Source organism: Astatotilapia calliptera, chromosome 14, assembly GCF_964374335.1.
Source record: "Astatotilapia calliptera chromosome 14, fAstCal68.1, whole genome shotgun sequence".
In the NCBI taxonomy this organism is placed as follows: Eukaryota; Metazoa; Chordata; class Actinopteri; order Cichliformes; family Cichlidae; genus Astatotilapia; species Astatotilapia calliptera.
Window position 1 is genome coordinate 4048889 of NC_137435.1, and position 17914 is coordinate 4066802.

Here is a 17914-nt window from a genome sequence, read left to right on the forward strand (position 1 = left end):
TTTTTGTTTGTATTTACCAGCGCGATTTGTCAGAGTTATCTAATCGATCTGCCTAATCAGCCAAATGCCCACGAGGAAGCTGAGCTACATGCGAAAAGACAGCAGGACTTGGAGACAGAGGAAATGAGGAGGAGAGAAGAGCAGCTGGAGAAGGCTCGTCTCAGAGGGAGGCAGGCTCTGAGGAAGGAACAGCTCATGCAGGTACAACTTGCCTGTTAACCTGGCGACTAATTAACCTAGTCACTTACATGCCAGAATAAAGAAATTCTTGTGGAGGTTGCACTTTCATTACATGTTTAAAAAATGTAGTACTTTAACATGTTTGATAGGCTTGCATTTAACTTGTTTAGCTGTAAGAAGAGATGAGAACTGTTTACTTTTTGGTCATATGAAGTGCCTGATCGGTGTTTAATGGCCTCCTTTAGGATCATGAGCGTTTGTTGGTTGAACTGGAACACATGCAGCAGACAGATCTGCTCAGGAGGAGGCAGCAGGTGTCGCAGATGCCTCCTCAGATCTTCCAGCCTCTCTATAAGAGACAGGAAATGAGAGAAGACTTCCAGAGGGAGATGGAGTTCGCCTTTGAGGACATGTACACTGGAGAGAGGAGTAAGGACTCTTCATCGTGTATTTTGTAGCAAATCCGGGTTTTCAGTATTCATACATGTTCTTAAAACCAGAGAAACAACGTTGGCCAGAAATGGGCACTGAAGTTGCTCTGAAGCCTCTTTAAACTTTGTTAATTGTTACAGGGGTTAAAGGTGACCTGGTGGTCCAGCTGGCACCTGAGCCTCTTCCAGCCCACTCCACAACCAGCCAAGATCAAGAGCTGGATGTCACAGTGGATGAAATCACAACACCTGAAACAGAAAATGCACAACATGACACAGAGCAGGAACCTGGAAGCACTGAGCAGGAAACATCAGCTGAAGGTGACCAGAAGCACCAGATTTAAAAACTCAAGTCATTCTTGTGCAGTTTATAATAAGATCAGTTGTCAGATAATAGCTTACTGAAGTGTATTGTATGAATTATGTCAAATTCTGAGAAATAAAAAACCTTCTGGCCCAGAATGTAGCATGAATGTTGAAACCTTGATGTAATTTCCTTGAGTTTTTCTTTGTTTGCAGTGGTTTCCCAGAAACCTGCTCCTCAACGGGCATTGAAGAGGCTCCTGGATCGTATCAGGAGCCAAAGGAACCAGTGGATTGACCACAGCAGTCGCAGCTCTGCTGCTGATTCCCCAACGATCATCCGAGATCAGATCCCAGAGCGTGACATGACGATCGAAACAGGCTCTCTGATCAGCGGAGGAAAAGACGAATGGACCCCCACCGAGCCCCAGGAGGCTGACCGGTCTCCACCAGGTAATCAGTGACTGTGATCAGCTGTAAGAACAATCTACATAAATATTAATAAAACTATTAATATTATTTTAACAGTTTAAAAAAGTACAAATGTTTATTACAAGGTTATAATCTTGTGGATTTTTTTCTGAACTCAACCAGCATCAGAGAAAACGCCGCTGCCATCATCAGCTTCAGATACTCAGTTTCCTGCTGCTCTGGCCAATAGAATCCAAGAGTTTGAAGAAGAGCGAAAGAAACGGGTACGTGTTCATTTTAATTTCTGTGAGACTTTTCACTTAGATGGGAGGAGTTAATATTGAGAGTAAAAAACTTAAATGTCTGTACTCTGTGTCCCGCGATGGTTGGGAGCTGGTTTTCTAGTCCTGCAGAGATGGCACGTTCACTGTCCGCTAAAATCCGAGCATGCCTGCAGGGAGCTCTAGTCAGATGGAGGCGGTGTACAAAGTATGCGAGACTACTGCTCTGTGCCCCCCTCGTTTGATTTTCTGTGCCCCCCTTCTCTATTCTGTCCCAGAATTTTGACACTGCAGCAGACCATTGTTGATCGAACAGATCTTCTCTATATTGTAAGCACTTGTTTCATTGTTGTCCCAGTACTTCATCACCAGTTCACTGACTGGTTAGAACCAGGTTTTGCTGAGAAACTCATTGTGGGCTTGTTGTGAATTCCTGCTGGTGATTTTTGGAGAGGAGGTGATAAAGATTTTACCAGGGACTAGCTTTGAATTAACAGTAACACACCTGATGCAGCTAAAATTTTATCTTCTAAACTAAAACGTAGCTCAAATCTGAGTTTGCATCTAGTAGCATCACTTTTTAAGCCTCTTTTTTTTTTTTTTCCTGCCCAGGAAGCGGAGCTTGAAAGGGAGAAGCAGCAGCAGATGTTTTTGCTGCAGGAGCTGGAAGACCAGAAGGCCAAGTTGGAGCAGATGCTGCTTGAAGCTCAGCAGGAGAAAGAACGACTGAAGGCTGCCGTGACCCAGGAAGAAACCATTAACCAACCAGAAGTGCCAGTCCATGACCACGATGTCATCTCTATCACCCCTAATTTAGCCAATGAGGTAGGTCTCTAATCCAACTGTCAAACCTCCATTCAATTTTCCTGTTATCAGGTTTTTTTAATGGCTATTGAAAATTCTATTTATTGGATTAATCTTGACATGCTCATAATAGCGAAGATGCAAAATATGTCATGGATGTTATACATGCGGTTAACATCTTCTGATGCTTAACCTCCTTGGGTCTAATATTACTTTAGTCTGAGAAACATGTTCAGTTGTTATTTGTTGTTTTTTGCTTAAAGTTGACCAACGTATTATGTATAATTTGCTCTTGCCTGATTTACAGTTCAAAATAATCTTCACATTGTTGTATGTGTTTTCCCTCATGACATCCTGACTTTGAAGCAAGCTACTTTAGCTCCTCCTCATTTTAGCAATTCTTCTGATTGGCTGCCTCTCACAAACAGAAGGTTTGATTAACATGTAGGTGGAGCTTCTGTGCTCATAGCCCAGGGGCGGGGGAACTCCAGGCCTCAAGGGCCGGTGTCCTGCAGGTTTTAGATATCACCCTGGGTCAACACACCTGAATCAAATGATTAGTTCATTACCAGTTGCCCACCCCGTCATAGCCAGAGCCTGAGAAGATTATATTAGTGATGATTTATGACAATCCAGGACAGAGAATCAAATACAGCTTAGATGGGATATTTTCCAGATAAGAAGAGAAAAATTAAGTTGAGAAAATAAATCTAACAGATTCACACACACTTGGGAGGGACTGGTCAAAAACTAGTAATGTGAACTGTGGAAATTCAAGGTTTTGTCCTCCACCATTGTCTTCTGTGAGGGGTTTTCCAGGCTGTATGAGTAATCCCTTCCTTTGTGTTTGATCTTCACAGGTAGTTCCTCCTGCAGATAAGGACGACCATAGCAAAAGGATCAGAGAATACCAGCAGCGGTTGTTAGAGCAAAACAGGTGTGATGAATAAATCTGTTTGGGCCAGTTTGTGATTCTGAGTTTACATAACTTTAATGCCTTTGATGTTGTTGTTGTTGTTGTTTTTTTTTAATTTTAGAATCCACCAAAGAGTGAAAGTGGCTCGCCAGCGCCTGGAGGAATACCAACAAGCTCTACAGATTCGTTACAACATGACTGCCACTTCATTACTACCTCCTGTTGTGCCTCCAGGCCTTGCTCATCCACCTCCAAACAGTACACAGTGTGTTCGTCATCCAGGTCGTCTGCAAGCTGCGCCGGCTCCTCTCCATGCTCCTCTCCACGCTCCCTGGGGCCCTTTGCAGGCTCCTCTCCATCCCCCGCTGAATACTTCCCATGCTCCTCTCCACCCCCCTCTGCAGACTCCCCAGGCTCCTCTCCAGGCTCCTCTCCAGGCTCCTCCCCAGGCTCCTCTCCAGGCTCCTCCCCAGGCTCCTCTCCAGGCTCATGCAGTGCCTGTGTATAATCATGAATTGCCACAAACCTCTGAGGATGTTTCCACAGAAGAATCTGACACATTAACGTCCCCTCCGAGCCTATCTGGTTTTAGTCTGGCTTCCAAACCGCTGCCAGATGATGTTGAATCTGACTCAGACAGTCTGAGATACCAGAGACTAAATGACACGTCTTGGCTGACTGACAGCATAATGGAGAAAGTAACAGAGCACCTTCCAGAGAGAATGAGACCGCTGTCAGTCACCAAAGAGAAGCTGCCTTGTAAACGATTCACAGAACATCACTCTAGCAGCATCCCAGTGCAGCCATCCTCTGAACCCTTCAAAGTCATGAAATCGACCATCGCAGAGGTTACAGCTCCACTTTCAGGTTATGCTCTGGCTGAGGCAGAGGCCTCTCGGAGCACTGGATCCCTGAGCGTTGGAGAGGACAACATGGAGAGACAAAGACAAGAGTTGCAGGAGGCCCAGAGGCGAGTACTAGAGCAGAGGGAGGCACTGATGCTGCAGCAAAGGCAACAGGAAGAGGAGAGGCGGAGACAGGACTTGGAGATGGTGCAGATGAGGAGACAAAAGGAGACATTGCAGGCTCTGATTAATACCGATGCACAAGTAAGTGAGAGGACTGTTAAAGCAGTTATTTTGCAGTAAAAAAAAATCATAGTTTTAAGAAAGGATTGCGTAGAAACAAAGACTGAAAAGCAGAGTGCCAAAAAACACCATCAGCTTAAATGTTTAAGAGTGAAAGAACATGTGAGAAATGAACCATCCTGATGACTTTTTCTCACCTACAGCCAGTTTCTCGGCCTGATGGTGAAACTGCGGTTTCGGAGAACATTAATCAGAATCGCCTCCAGTTACTTGCATCCCTGCTCAAGGCCATAGAGGAGTCTAATGGAGGAACTTTATCACACCTAGAGGACCCTCAAGATCGCGACAGCTCCTCTGAACAACATCCATCCAACAGCAGTCAAACAGGTAGCTGACATGTTGAGAATGGAGATATTTTTGTCAAAATGATTTCTGGGACAAATGCACATGACTGAATGAAGTAAACAATAATAACGATCGTTCTTAAGTTAACAAGCACTATTACAAACCACTGATCTTTATTCCTTAAAGGGTTCGTACGGGTGCTTGAACTCCTTGAAAATACTTGAATTTTAATGTTGTCTTTTTCAAGGTTTGAAAAGTGCTTGAATTTCAGATGTGGTGCTTAAAAGTGCTTGAAAGTGTAACTGTATTTCATTCACAACAAATAACTATCTGATTGAATAGTTTTCTTATCAGATAGAGAAATAAAATGAGTCGCAAAATGTAAAAGCAAAATTTCCCCGCCTGGCTGCCTTGCGTCTGTTTCGACGTGTGACCCCGCCCCTCCCTCTAACAGTCGGGGATGAGTGCGCTAACATACCTGTAGGTTGCTGTTGTAATGAGTGTTTGATGGAAAACGACAATGGCGGAGTTGGCACTCTCCAGTCGCATGATAGGTGAATCCTAGTAAATAATTTTCCAGTACGTGTACGTTACACATGCAATTTTTTAAAATTATTATTTTGCTAGCTATCAAACTCGCTGGAGAAATGATTGAAATGCACTGAGAGTGATGCAGTGTGGCAGCGCTATTATGGTATATGCTGTGAACATGGCTAACATTACTTGGCAGTAATGTGAGTTAATTTACTCAAGTGAAAGCTTGTGAGTGAAAAAAGAAAAAAGCACTCCTTCCCTATTGGTGGAAAAATGTACCATGTCGACCAATCAAAAAATGATATGGCAACATGTGGCATTTGATCGTTTGGGAAGAGGGGGAAGTTTTAGGAGTGACCGGCGAGAGAGAGAGAGTTTTGATACGTGAGAGATTTGTGACGTTTACTGTGTTTGGAGTCTCAAGTTAGTGTGTTGTCTTGTGTAGTTAGTGTGTGGTTGTTGTTTTGTGTGTTAGTTCTACTAGTTAATGTCACAGTTGCTGCAAAAAAACCACTAAAGGCAGATTGCAGTGTAAACGCTGAGTGACACACCTGCTGTCAGACCTGCAGGTTTATCCCTGTGCTGTTCTCATCTGTGTTATAGTGGACACAAACTATTTTTTGGAGTTGCATAAATAATTTGTGTGCCGCCTTATTTGACGCAGAGCACCTGATTGTTCTGTAAATAGTTTGAAATGGTTATATGAAAAACGCCTGAGCCTTGGCTGCATTTTTAGGTAAATAGTACCATATAACTTTGTGCATATTTTTTAAGAATGTACAGTTTCTATTTGCATTTCAAGTTATGAAAATTATTCCTTAAACATGCTTGTGGTTTTTACAGTCAAAAATATCACTTTCTACTCATATTTTAAATTATGTCTGAATTTAGATCAATTGTGCTGAAATATAGGTGGAAAGGTAAAGGTGAAATATAGAGGCCAAATCAAAAGTAGTCAAAAACGGCCAATTATACCCTGGACACCAGAGGGTTAAAGGCTAAAAGCAAAGTTGTCACCAAGTACTGTTTATATTTGTTTGTATTACTGCAGTTTTTTTAAAGTATTAACTTGGTGCCTTTGGGTGAAATAATGGTAATACGAGTGATCCATATAGTCACAAAGAATAGCCACTTGTTTCTGTGCTACCAAAGTTCCCCGGCTTTCATTCAAAATGTGTTTATCGTCAGCTCCTACACATTAAACTACTTAAACATTATAAATGTCTTCAAGCTCACACTGAGGCCTGTGGGGCACAATCAGCCACTCAGACAGTACACACATTTATGTGTATTTATATATGATTATTTCATACTTTAAGGCTGCCTGTTTATTTAATGCAGATGAACAAAATACATTGGGATTGTACATAATAATATCACGGATGATAAATTCAATAGATTTTAAGTAGATGCTTGTGCATTCTTAAAGGCTTGAAAAGGGACCTTGAAAGTGCTTAAAAAGTGCTTGAATTTGACCCTGAAAAGGCGTATGAACCCTGTCCTTAATTAATGCAACGGAAATGTTGCTTTTGTTTGCCTTATGTTTCAAAACCTTCTGATTTTTCTCCTGTGCAGATTCAAGGCAGAATGTCAGATATTATAAAGCCCCCGTCAGTGTTTCACAGTCAGGTTCTCTTTCTTTTTTCTTAACAGTTTAATTTTGTCTTCTTTAAAAACAGAGATGAACAATTAATTACAAATCCTTAAATTTGGGGGCAGCACGGTGGCACGGTGGTTAGCACTGTTGCCGCACAGCAAGAAGGTCCTGAGTTCAATTCCAACATCAGGCCGGGGTCTTTCTGTGTGGAGTTTGCATGTTCTCCCCGTGTTTGCGTGGGTTCCCTCCAGGTACTCCGGCTTCCTCCCACCGTCCAAAGACATGCAGCTTGTGGGGATAGGTTAATTGGATAATCCAAATTGTCACTAGGTGTGAATGTGAGTATGAATGGTTGTCTGTCCCTGTGTGTTAGCCCTGCGACAGACTGGCGACCTGTCCAGGGTGTACCCCGCCTCTCGCCCTATGACAGCTGGGATAGGCTCCAGCGCCCCCCGCGACCCTGAAAAGGATAAGCGGAAGTGAATGGATGGATGGATGGATCCTTAAATTTGTGTCTGGTGCTCAAAGAACATTTTGGGCACGAGAACGTTTTCCCAAAAGCGTTTTCCAGCTTTTCTGCAAAAGTAAAAGTGGAATCTTGTCTTGTCTATCTTCGTTAGAGTCCAGGACGGGACACTATATCTTCATCTTTAAATTCAGGCTTTGTGTTTTTTGAATGTTGTCATTGTTGTTTCTCAACTTTAAAACTGTCCTAATAAACCTGGGCTTCAATAAAAACAAGTACCTAGCCATGCAGTCTACTGTAATGGGATTACAGCAAGTCAGTTTGTGAAAATTCCTCTCCTAGATATTCCACAATCAATTGTAAGTGCTTTTATTGCAAAGTGGTAGTGTTTAGGGATAACATGAACTCAAGTGTGAGCATGTAAAGTTGCAGAGCGATGTCACAAATAAAATGTAGAGTAATGCATTGTTTTTAAAAATGAAACGGTACACATTATTTTTTTTTGTCCATATTTCTGACTGGTTGTTTCTCTTGTGCTTTAAAGTTCAGAGTGATGCTGCTGCCGGACCTGGCCTGACATCAGTCCTCCACTCAGGACACCTCCACCCTCCACGAGCAGCAAAGCCCCCTGTGACACGCCTCAGGCTGGGCTTCTTGGAGATGATGACTGAACAGCACGAGCTCAGTGCTATTCAAGAGGTGGAGACTCCGGTCGATGCCAGCCAACTCGCAGGTCTGCTCAGCTGCAGTAAGACGTGAATATCGGGCAGTTTCATCTCCTGCATGTATAACACCGACTTATTTATTTGTTTTAGCTGTAGGCCCAGACAATGGTGTGACAGTTCCTTCACACATTGAACGCTGGGATCAGCAGGAGGAGTACGACTCCTCTATGGCTTCTGACAGGACTCTGCAGACAACCTCGGAGTTCAGCAGTGGACAGAAGATCTCTGAAAGATTATCCAGCTCAGGGACAAGTTCAGGGAGATCCAGCCTCTGGAGAGAGAGACTGCTACTGACAGAGGCAGGAGCATCTCCAGAATCCTCCATCTCTGGTGGGTAGAGAAGATTTAACATAGGGAAAAAATGGTACCACTGAATTCAGGGAAATTAAAGATTTCTTGACGTGGAAACACTGTTTTCTAGATTCAGTCCCAAGAAAAAAGTCCCCCCTTTCCTCAGACTCTGGGAGAGGAGCAGATTTCTCTGGTCCTGCAGTGACGAGCTACAGATCCCCCACAGAGGTAACCAGTCCAGTGACAATTTTCCCAGTGTTCATATAGTGTTTATCACTGCTCTTTCCTCCCCTGGAAAGCTCATGTAGCCAATAGTGGGTTAGAAAGCTACAAGGGAAGGAGCAGTTTTAATATGCAGGAAGTAAATGTCAGTGCATATTAATACTGTTATGTATATTTTAATACCCTCTGAGGTTCACATGATGATGTGGATCAATGATGAAAAATAGCCAAATCTGAGTGCTTGGGCAGCATCTGCCTCAGCCTGTGATTATGTTTGAGAAGCTGCGTGTGCGTGTGTGTGTGTGTGTGTGCGTGCGTGCGTGTGTGTGCGTGTGCGTGCGTGTGTGTGTGTGTGTGTGTGTGTGTGTGCGTGCGTGCGTGTGTGTGTGTGTGTGTGTGTGTGTTCGTCTGCCTGTGATGAGTGAATGGTTTGTTTGTCTTTCTTCTTTCCTTCCTTCCACTGAGCGATGATGTAAACATAATAAACCTGAATTGTATTAAATTAAAATACATTTCATGATGGTTTCTACACTTGAACTGAGCTCAGTGAGTCTGCGTAACACCAGGTCTATGTATGAGTCGGTACATGTTATAACCCAAACACAAATTTAAGTTGTCTCTCTACAAATGGAAAGAGGTCTTCACTGTCCATTTGTATGAGTGTTATCCTGTATATAAAAGATAAAAAGATTCTGAACTTGAAACATGAAGTACCTCAGTGTCTTTCTGTAATGGCCAGTAGGGGGAGACTCCTCTGGTAGTAAACAGATGGACAAAAGACGGACATCCCCACAGTAACATTTCCCCCTAACTTTGTATTTTGGAGCTTCAGTGTTAGTGTTTAGGTGGGGTTTCCTGTTAAAGTAAGTGATTCTTCAGGGGTTTGGTCTTTTGTTGAGTACATCACTGCTGGTCAGGATGCTCATATATATACAAATGCATTAAATATTCAAAACATAAGTTTGTGTGTGCTTTCATTTCAAAATGCCTCAATATGTTCAACTGTATGAATGTGTGTCCAGAGTGTGTTTATCTCTATAACAAGATAAGATGCCATGACAGTTTATTTTGTGTCAGTCTCCAAACAGGCCTCCTGGGTCTGACAGCTTCTCTTCTACTACCATCTCCACCGGAAGCTACATAACTACTGACCCAGAGCAGAATGTAAACACCGGTGAGGAACAGCCAGGTGTGTAGGTGACATGTCTGTGCAGCTTTAAATCAGATGATCCAGCAGATACTGGGGTAGTTCTTCATGATTAAACGGATAATATGGTTAAACTGTAAGGATTATAAGGGAGCATGTTGTTTATATGTTACAGCTGTGTGCTGCTGTGCATTTGCATGGACTTATGCCTTAAACTTTAAAGTGAACCTGTTCTGCTCATTCCCACTTCCAGATGACTATTCTTGGATTTTAAAGTAACTTTGCATGATTCTGGGTCTTTGTGCAGCTCATAATTTCATTTTCTGTCTGAAAGAAGCCGTTTAAACTTCTCCTTCTTTAAAATGGCCTAATAAGACGACTTTGTTACAACTGACCATCACAGTCTCACAGCAGTTCTTGTTATAGCTGCAGCTTTTAACGTACTGATTCATGTCCACGTACCCAAATGATTATTTTTCACATTTTATTATTATTAAAATATTAATAATATTTTTAAGGGCTGGAGAAGTCTGTGATTGTAGTGTGGAGGACTTTGCCATGGTCTGAATCATTTCATTTTTTTGGCTGCTCACATCAGAAGCCACAGCATGAGTCTCTGATGGGGCAGGTTTACACATCTAAACTGGGGCATTTTGGTGCTTTAGTGAAAGAAAAGCAGGGGGAAACGGGGAAGCAGGGACAGAGTAAGGTTATTGACACACAAGAAATGTTCATTTAAATTTTTATTATTAATCATGAGATTAATAAAAGGTTTTGGCAGAAAACTTACTTGGGTAGGTTTAGGAATTTCAAAAGTACTTGGTTTAGATTCATTTCACTGTATTTTTATTTCTTATTTTGCATTGTGTTTCTGACTTTGCTATACTTCTAATGTGCTGACCTGGTTCTTCTTCTTCTTCTTTAGATAAATCTGTCCTCCATAAACGCACTGATCAACAAGAAGGTGGAGCAGATTTACAACACGTCTCCTGTCTGTCTGGTGAGAGCTTCTGTGTTAAGGAAAACTCAGCGACTGGCCCTCCTGGTCTGTCTGTGGACTCGATGTTCAGTGACAGCAGTATCCAACAAATTATAGACAAATATACACGGGAACTTGACCTCTCCCTCAGCTCTGCTGGGAAAACAGGTACAAAATGGACATGTTTATTTGAAGGCGATGCTCTGTCTTCACCTTGATAGTTTAGGTAGGAGTGTTAAGACATGGTGTGATAAGATGCTGAGATGTGACAAAGGCTGTCTGATAGCACAGTGTTTTATTCCTTTGCTGATCTTTAGACAGTGAAGGCTCACATATGGAAGAACACAGCGCTTCGGTCTCTCAGCAGTCTTTGTTTCGAGTCTTGGAGAGAAGAGGGGAGGATGAAAGCTCTGCACGACGCCAGTCTCTTCTCTCAGACGCAGCAGGAACGGAGACGAGAGGCCTGGTCAGTGATTCAGTTTTAAGCTGTTATACTAGAGTCCTTTGAAGCTCTTTGTAACAACTGTTATCGATATTTGAATACCCTGAGTGATGATGTAAACATAATGAACCTGAAGTGAACTAAGTTAAAGTACATTTCATGATGGTTTCTACACTTGAACTGAGCTCAGTGAGTCTGTGGGCATGCACATGTTGTAACCCAAACACAAATTATGAGTATTAAGCTGTATATAAAAGATAGACATAGACTCTGCACTTGAAACAGGAAGTACCTCAAAACCAGCTAAATGTCTTGCTTGTAATGGCCCGTTGGGCTCAGACTCCTCTGGTAGTAAACAGACTGGACAAAGGACGGACATATCCAGTAACATCACCCACTAGCTTTGTAGTTTGGAGCTTCAGTGTTACTTGTAGCAGCAGACTATATCAATCAGATTTTAGAGTTGAATTAGTAGAGTTTTAACTTGTACTTGTAGATGAAGCTACAAACTGTGTTAACTGACAATGGTTTTCTGAAGTATTCCTGAGGCCATGTGGTAATATCCTTTACAGAATGATGTTGGTTTTTAATGCAGTGCTGCCCGAGGGATCAAAGGTCACGGGCATTCAGTGTTGGTATTTGGCCTTATGTGCAGAGTTTTCTCCAGGTTTTCTGTATCTTTGATGATATTGTAGACAGTAGATGATGAAACCCCCAGATTCCTTGCAATTGTACATTGAGAAACATTGTTCTTAAACTGCTGGACTATTTGCCCATGCATTTGTTCACAAAGCGGTGAACCTCGCCCCATCCTTGCTTGTGAGCGACAGAACCTTTTGGGTATGCTCTTTTTTGTACCCAATCATGACAAACACCCGTTTCCAATTAACCTCTTCAAAACAAGTGTTTTTTGAACATTCCTCAACTTTCCCAGTCTTTTGCTGCCCCTGTCCTAGCTTCTTTGAACGTGTTGCAGGCATCAAATTCAAAATGAGTGAAGATTTGCAAAACAACAATAACGTTTATCAGTTTGAACATCAGAGGTCTTGTCTTCGTAGTGTATTCAACTAAATATAGGTTGAAAAAGTACACAACATCCCAACTTGATTGGAATTGGAGTTGTACATCTACAATGACAATATAGGGCTATTCTGTTCTATTATGTTCTAGCCAGTCTCTAAATTGCAAAAAAAAGTGGAAAGTAGATTTAGAAGAATTTGACTTCTTCTTTTTTTTTTCTTTTTTTTCCCCCTGTTATCGTTGCAGGAAGTGCACAATCAAGTGGATCCCAAAGTGGGCGAGTTCTCTGCTGGAGCCTCATTACTGGTTGACGATCATGAGCAGGATTCTTTCCGGCCTCTGATTGGTCAGCTGGCAGACCGGTCATCCTGCCTCGTTACCGAGCAGAGGGATTCGGCCCTGGAGCAGCTTGTTGGTCATCCGTCAGCTCACTCATCAATGCTTGGTCACTCTCCGGGCCAGCTGTTCTCCCCAAGTGTGGGTCAAGATGGATGGGATTCCACACTGAGTCGGATGATTGGTCGGCTCTCCCATCAGTCCAGCTCTCACTGGTTGAGCGGCGGGCGAGACCTTTATGCAGGTCATATGATGGGTCGGATGGAGACGCAGCAGTCGACCTCATGGTTAGATGAAGCTCCCGATGAGAGCCAGATGAGACCCCTGGTAGGAGAGCTGGACGAGTCTGCAGAACAGCACAGTGGAAGCTCAGGTAAAATGATCATTTGACTGAATTTATCAATTAATGGCTGAATATCAGGGAAAGTGAGTGAAACCTAATATCACATTCTTAGCTACAGTGCAGTGAAAATAACTAAATATATCAGTAATTTTATAGCAGGATATGTAGAGCTCATATAATATGCTGTATATAAAAGATGGACCTAGTTTCTAGATCTAATGGTGTATTTTTGCAAAACATAAATCAAGGTTTTCCCCTTGTGTGACTGCAGTCATTGCCCCTAATAGCCAACTGGACGAGAACTAGTACAATCAATACCTGGCATCAGGTTACAATGATTTATTTTCAGAACCTGAAAATTATGGCATGAAAGTAAGTTTTTAAAAAAACACTACGTAGAAATGTGATTTTTAATAATCTTTTTCAGGGAAAATGACCAAATATTAGTTTGCTGAACAACTTTAGCTTGAATTCTTCCAATTGTGAGTTTTTGTCTCATTTACAAGTTTCCACTTCAGTTGAAGTTAAACACGAGCATTTTGTAAATAATGGCCCCCATTAAAGTCAGAAACAACAGTAATGCAGAGTATGCTTTTGGATGATCACTGCCACATCTTGGTATCTGTGAGCTCCACCCCTCACCCAGTTTCAGAACACAGAGATGGTGATTTGTAGAAAAACAGCCAACTTGAGGCTTAAAAAACAGGACCATTAAATTATGGGACTTAATTCATCTTCTATAAACAGTCTCATACAAACCAGCTGTCTTCATAAGCATGTCCACCATGAAGTTTGACGTGTCATTCATTTGTTTGCAGGTAAAAGAAATCGTGTGACTCTTGGTGTCTCAGCTGACATCCGGGTCCCATCATATCCAGCGCTGCCTCCCGAGGCCTCATCACACAGTGCCTCTGTCCCAGCTATGAGCCCACATCCACAGGATCCGACAACGCAGAATCAAACCAGTTCAACAGACATGGACTCAGGCAGAGCTGAAGGTGTGGTGCAAAATATTCACGTAAGACTTTACTGGGGTCAGTCATCTGTGGTGACACTTTACAGTAGCAATCAAGATAATCCATTTATTAACTGGTTATTAGAAAGTTGAAAATTATGTTAAAAGTGCATAAGCAAGGAGGTGAGGTGGCAGCTCCCTTCTTATGCTTGTGCTTTTTCCTAAACCTGGCCGAAGTCAGGTTTAGGAAAAAGGCCTGGTCTGGGTTTGCTTAAGGGTGCCCAGCGAAATAAATCATCACTCCAATGAACAGGTGTTAGTATGTGAGGAGTTAAAGTGAGACTCCATGAGATAAGCTGCTACTCCTAATGAAAGATTGTTTTTCACCATTTTTAGAGTTTGCAGGTTCAGATTCATTCCACCCCCTTTTGGCAGAGGTCACCCAAAACGAAACAGCAGACCTCTCCATCACCTTTCACCAGCCTGAGCACAGCGTGCACAATTTTCCTGACGTGCATCCAGCCACCAGGGAATGCAGTGTTACCACACCTGTAGAGGTCATTTCGCACTCTGATCTTTCTTCTGTGGAGTCCGAGCCATCACCAGAGCGTCTTCGAACGGAGGAGCCAAACCGCAGCCCCGCAGTTTCCTCCACCTTACATGAATCCTTCTCCCAGCTCATTACCACCCAATGCCATCCCCAGGAGTCTGTTCTGATAGTATCTCCCACCGTGAGGGCAGATGTTGAGCAAACAGCTGAGATTCTGTCAAATTTATCCATGTGTGATGAGACACCTGCTTTGGGTGTGTCACGGGTAGAGGAAAGGCTTGGAGGCGCGGATTCAATCAGTGCCGAAGAGATCAAGTGTGGTCACGGTCCAAATCTGAGGAATGTTTCTCCTGTCTCTGATAAGATACTGGTATGAATCTGTGATTTGTTACTTTGGTCAACTTTGAAAAAGCACAGTTATTTTAGTAAAAACTGTTATTTCTGGTGTTTTAAGTTAGCTTTACCTATTTTTATAACTCGTTGTTTATTAGGAAGCAGCCAAAGAGAAGGGGATCCTGGAGCAGTCTGAGATCACACTGGTGAGCCTGACAGACTCTACACTGCAGGACCAGGAGTCCACCAGCTCAGAGGAAGAGGGAGCTTGGGTAATCAAGAATCCAGATGGAAGGGGTGAGGAAGGGCAGAAAGGCCAAGAGATGGAGGTGACTGTTCAGAAGTGACGTGACTGAGTTTTCATTCAGGTTACTTTCTCATCTCTAAACATTAACATTTACTTGTAGGGTGCAGAATCTACGTTGATACCTGAGGAGACTCCAGAGTACGACAGCCAAACACATCCAGGTAAAGCAAGTGGAATATATCTGCCTGAAATATAACAGAGTCAAACTGGTGAATTGTGGGAAAACCATAGGCCTGAACAACGAAGCAGGACTCTGAGCTCAGGGAGGTAACTTCAGGTTAAACTCTGAGTTTTAAATGTAAAGTCGTTCATGTCTTACTAGGGTACATCGCCATGGTAACTTATGCTGCAGGATAAGTGCTCCAGATCAGGTTATAATTGATATTACAGATCACGGACTACTGATCAAATATGTCACAGGATGATTCCTTCTGGAGGATCCCTCAGACCTCATTGTGCTGGTGTTAAGGGGCTCTAAGATGGTCTACAGTTTTTGTTAATCATCAAAAAGCAATATACCGTAGTACTTTGAATCGCTTTGTAGTACAGACGTCAAGGGACTGATATACATATTTTCTCTCCTAACATTACATCATTTTTAAGCCAAAACTTTATAAACCTGACCGTTACTTCCTTCCCTCTTTCCAGTGACAGTCCTAGAGTTTCAGTGGGGTCCGTGCAGAGACCAGCCAGATGTCAACCAGCAGAAACTTGCAGCTCTGCTCCAGAGATCCAACCACAGGGTGAAGGAAATCAAGGCCAAAGTTGCTCTTGCTAAAACTCAACGTGAGCTCCAAGTGCTACCAGAAGGAAGTGAGCAAGCTAAAGCGAACACATGTCAACCAGTGACCTGTAACACAAAAACTAAACCAGAACCTCTACACAAGGCCAGTACAAAGTCAAAGGGAGAACAGGCCCCACAACAGATGGAGGAATCTGGTTTCATCAAGCAGCAGAAACCCCCCCAGCTTCTTCCACCAGGTACCACCAGAATAAAAATGAGAATTACTTCATCCTGCATTAGGGAAATTATTTTATTACAGTGGTTGCATGAAATCTGCCAGATGCTTCTGCCTGAGAGATAATTATATTATAGAGAGTGAGGGTATGTCATGTGAGATATTTCCTGTCCTTATGACAGTGGAGCTGAATCAGTCTGTTAGAGAAGGTGCTCCACTGCCTGTCCAGGAAGCCATGCAGGAGGTCTGGATCATCCACAAATGATAATAGTTCCAGATGTTTTTACTGGCTCATTTTAATCATTTCATACACTGCTGGATAGCTTAATCTTCAATGGTATGTCTTTTTATTATAGATGAGGAGCCTGGTTTGAGGCAGCACGCAGGTTTATACCAGCTTATGTAGTGCATATTAAAGAAGCCTCTATGTTTGAAAAATTTAATGTGGAAATGTGTTAAACCTGCATTCTTTAGAACCAAATAGCTTTGTCATTGCAAATAGAGCAATAATAAATAAAAAATACAACAAGTAAGCTATAAATAGCAGCATGAGTCAATTATCAGTGCAGACATTTATTGGTGCATGTAAGTGACACAGATGGTGTTTGGAAAGGACCGGTCTCTGAGCCTTGAGGTGTGGGTTTTGGTTGATCTCTATCCTCTGCTAGAGTGCAACAGTTCAGATGGTGAGAGCACTCCCTGATGATGTTTTGTGCTTGTTTGAGTATCCGCCAGGTAGGGCCATTTATATTTTTTGTTTTCTGCTGTTCTCACCACTCCTCACAGTGCCTGTTTGTCTGCTACAGAACAGCCTGCATACCACACTGGTAAGCGGTGCATTACAACAGACTCAACTGTCGCACTGTAGAAAGAAATGAGCAGTTGTTCCTCCCAAATGTCCTCTGATGTGCCCACTTTATTATGGCAGGTTCTCTGGAAGGACTTTACTCTCCATCAGTGGGTCTGAGTCTGTTTTGCTTTCCCCCCATAGTCTTAGTGGTGCAAACTGAACACTGTGCTGATTGTCGCTCTACCTGTCTCCATATACGGACTCCTCTTCACTTGAGATTAGCCCAGAAACATCTGTGTCATCAACATAATGATGTTGGATAAATGAACAGGTCTGCAATCAGAGGTGTACAGTAGGTAAGGAAGGGACTCTGCAGATAACCCTGAGGAGCTCCAGTGTTCAGTGAAATGGATGAGAATGTGTGTGGGCCAAGTTTCAAGGTCTGAGTCCTTTATCTGGTGCAGAGAAAGCCCAGTGGATGGGTTTGCTGACTAAATGACTGGGATGATGGTAATTGATGGAAACAGTCACTAGCTAGAATTGGCTAATGTCCCCTAAATAATTTTTTTAATTTATTTTTTACTCACTTCACTGCTTATATTGAGTCTGATTATGTTGTGATGGTGTGTAACGATGACATTTTGCTATTTTCTCTCAGTGAGTGATTCCGAACAGAAGAAGCTGGATGACATGAAGATCTGCACGCTGGAGCAAAGGAGACGTAATCTTTCCAAGATGCACCAGAGAACTCAAAGGTAGTCAAATAATATTTGGAGTTATTCAGGTAGTTTAAACAGAAGTGTAATTTACCAGATCAAAATAATTTTGTTCCGCAGGCTGTATGAGCAGCTGGAGGAGGTGAAGCATCGGAAAGCCTCGAAGAGTCGACAGGAAGATTATGCAAAAAACAGACTGAAAGCTAAGGAGTTCCACAAGGTGAAGCGCTTTAATCATACATAGGCTTCTTGGAGCTGCAGGAACTTCCTGAATTTAAGTTAAAAGAATGTTTTTCTCCCATCTCTTCACAGAAAACCTTACAGAAGCTTCGTGCCAAGCAGACCCAACAGTGATCGACTTTGTGTCATAGTTTACTTTGAAAATTTTATTTATAGTTTTATCAATAAAGCATTTTAAGTTATTTGCACTCAAACTGAATCAG

At 42.5% G+C, this 17914-nt stretch overlaps 1 protein-coding gene across 9 annotated transcripts in view; it reads left to right on the top strand.

Moving 5' to 3' along the window:
- cep295 (centrosomal protein 295) overlaps positions 1–17899 on the top strand; it is a 21709-nt gene extending 3810 nt beyond the window's left edge. For 3 of the 9 annotated variants that reach the window (XM_080289339.1, XM_026191541.2, XM_080289337.1), the window contains exons 6-29: positions 61–201; positions 426–609; positions 753–932; positions 1131–1367; positions 1509–1609; positions 2219–2431; positions 3271–3347; positions 3448–4435; positions 4618–4801; positions 7901–8089; positions 8172–8411; positions 8503–8600; positions 9672–9783; positions 10667–10888; positions 11038–11186; positions 12429–12891; positions 13680–13859; positions 14213–14736; positions 14858–15028; positions 15107–15167; positions 15655–15987; positions 17414–17510; positions 17592–17691; positions 17784–17899. In XM_080289339.1, the coding sequence (XP_080145465.1) occupies positions 61–201; positions 426–609; positions 753–932; positions 1131–1367; positions 1509–1609; positions 2219–2431; positions 3271–3347; positions 3448–4435; positions 4618–4801; positions 7901–8089; positions 8172–8411; positions 8503–8600; positions 9672–9783; positions 10667–10888; positions 11038–11186; positions 12429–12891; positions 13680–13859; positions 14213–14736; positions 14858–15028; positions 15107–15167; positions 15655–15987; positions 17414–17510; positions 17592–17691; positions 17784–17825 (5286 nt within the window). In that variant the 3' untranslated portion in view covers positions 17826–17899. Of the gene's footprint in view, positions 1–60; positions 202–425; positions 610–752; positions 933–1130; positions 1368–1508; positions 1610–2218; positions 2432–3270; positions 3348–3447; positions 4436–4617; positions 4802–7900; positions 8090–8171; positions 8412–8502; positions 8601–9671; positions 9784–10666; positions 10889–11037; positions 11187–12428; positions 12892–13679; positions 13860–14212; positions 14737–14857; positions 15029–15106; positions 15168–15654; positions 15988–16751; positions 16793–16893; positions 17063–17413; positions 17511–17591; positions 17692–17783 lie in introns of those variants that run through there. The other 6 variants (XR_013901569.1, XM_026191542.2, XM_080289338.1 and 3 more) reach the window with 6 other exon arrangements.
- Positions 17900–17914: the final 15 nt, after the last annotated feature.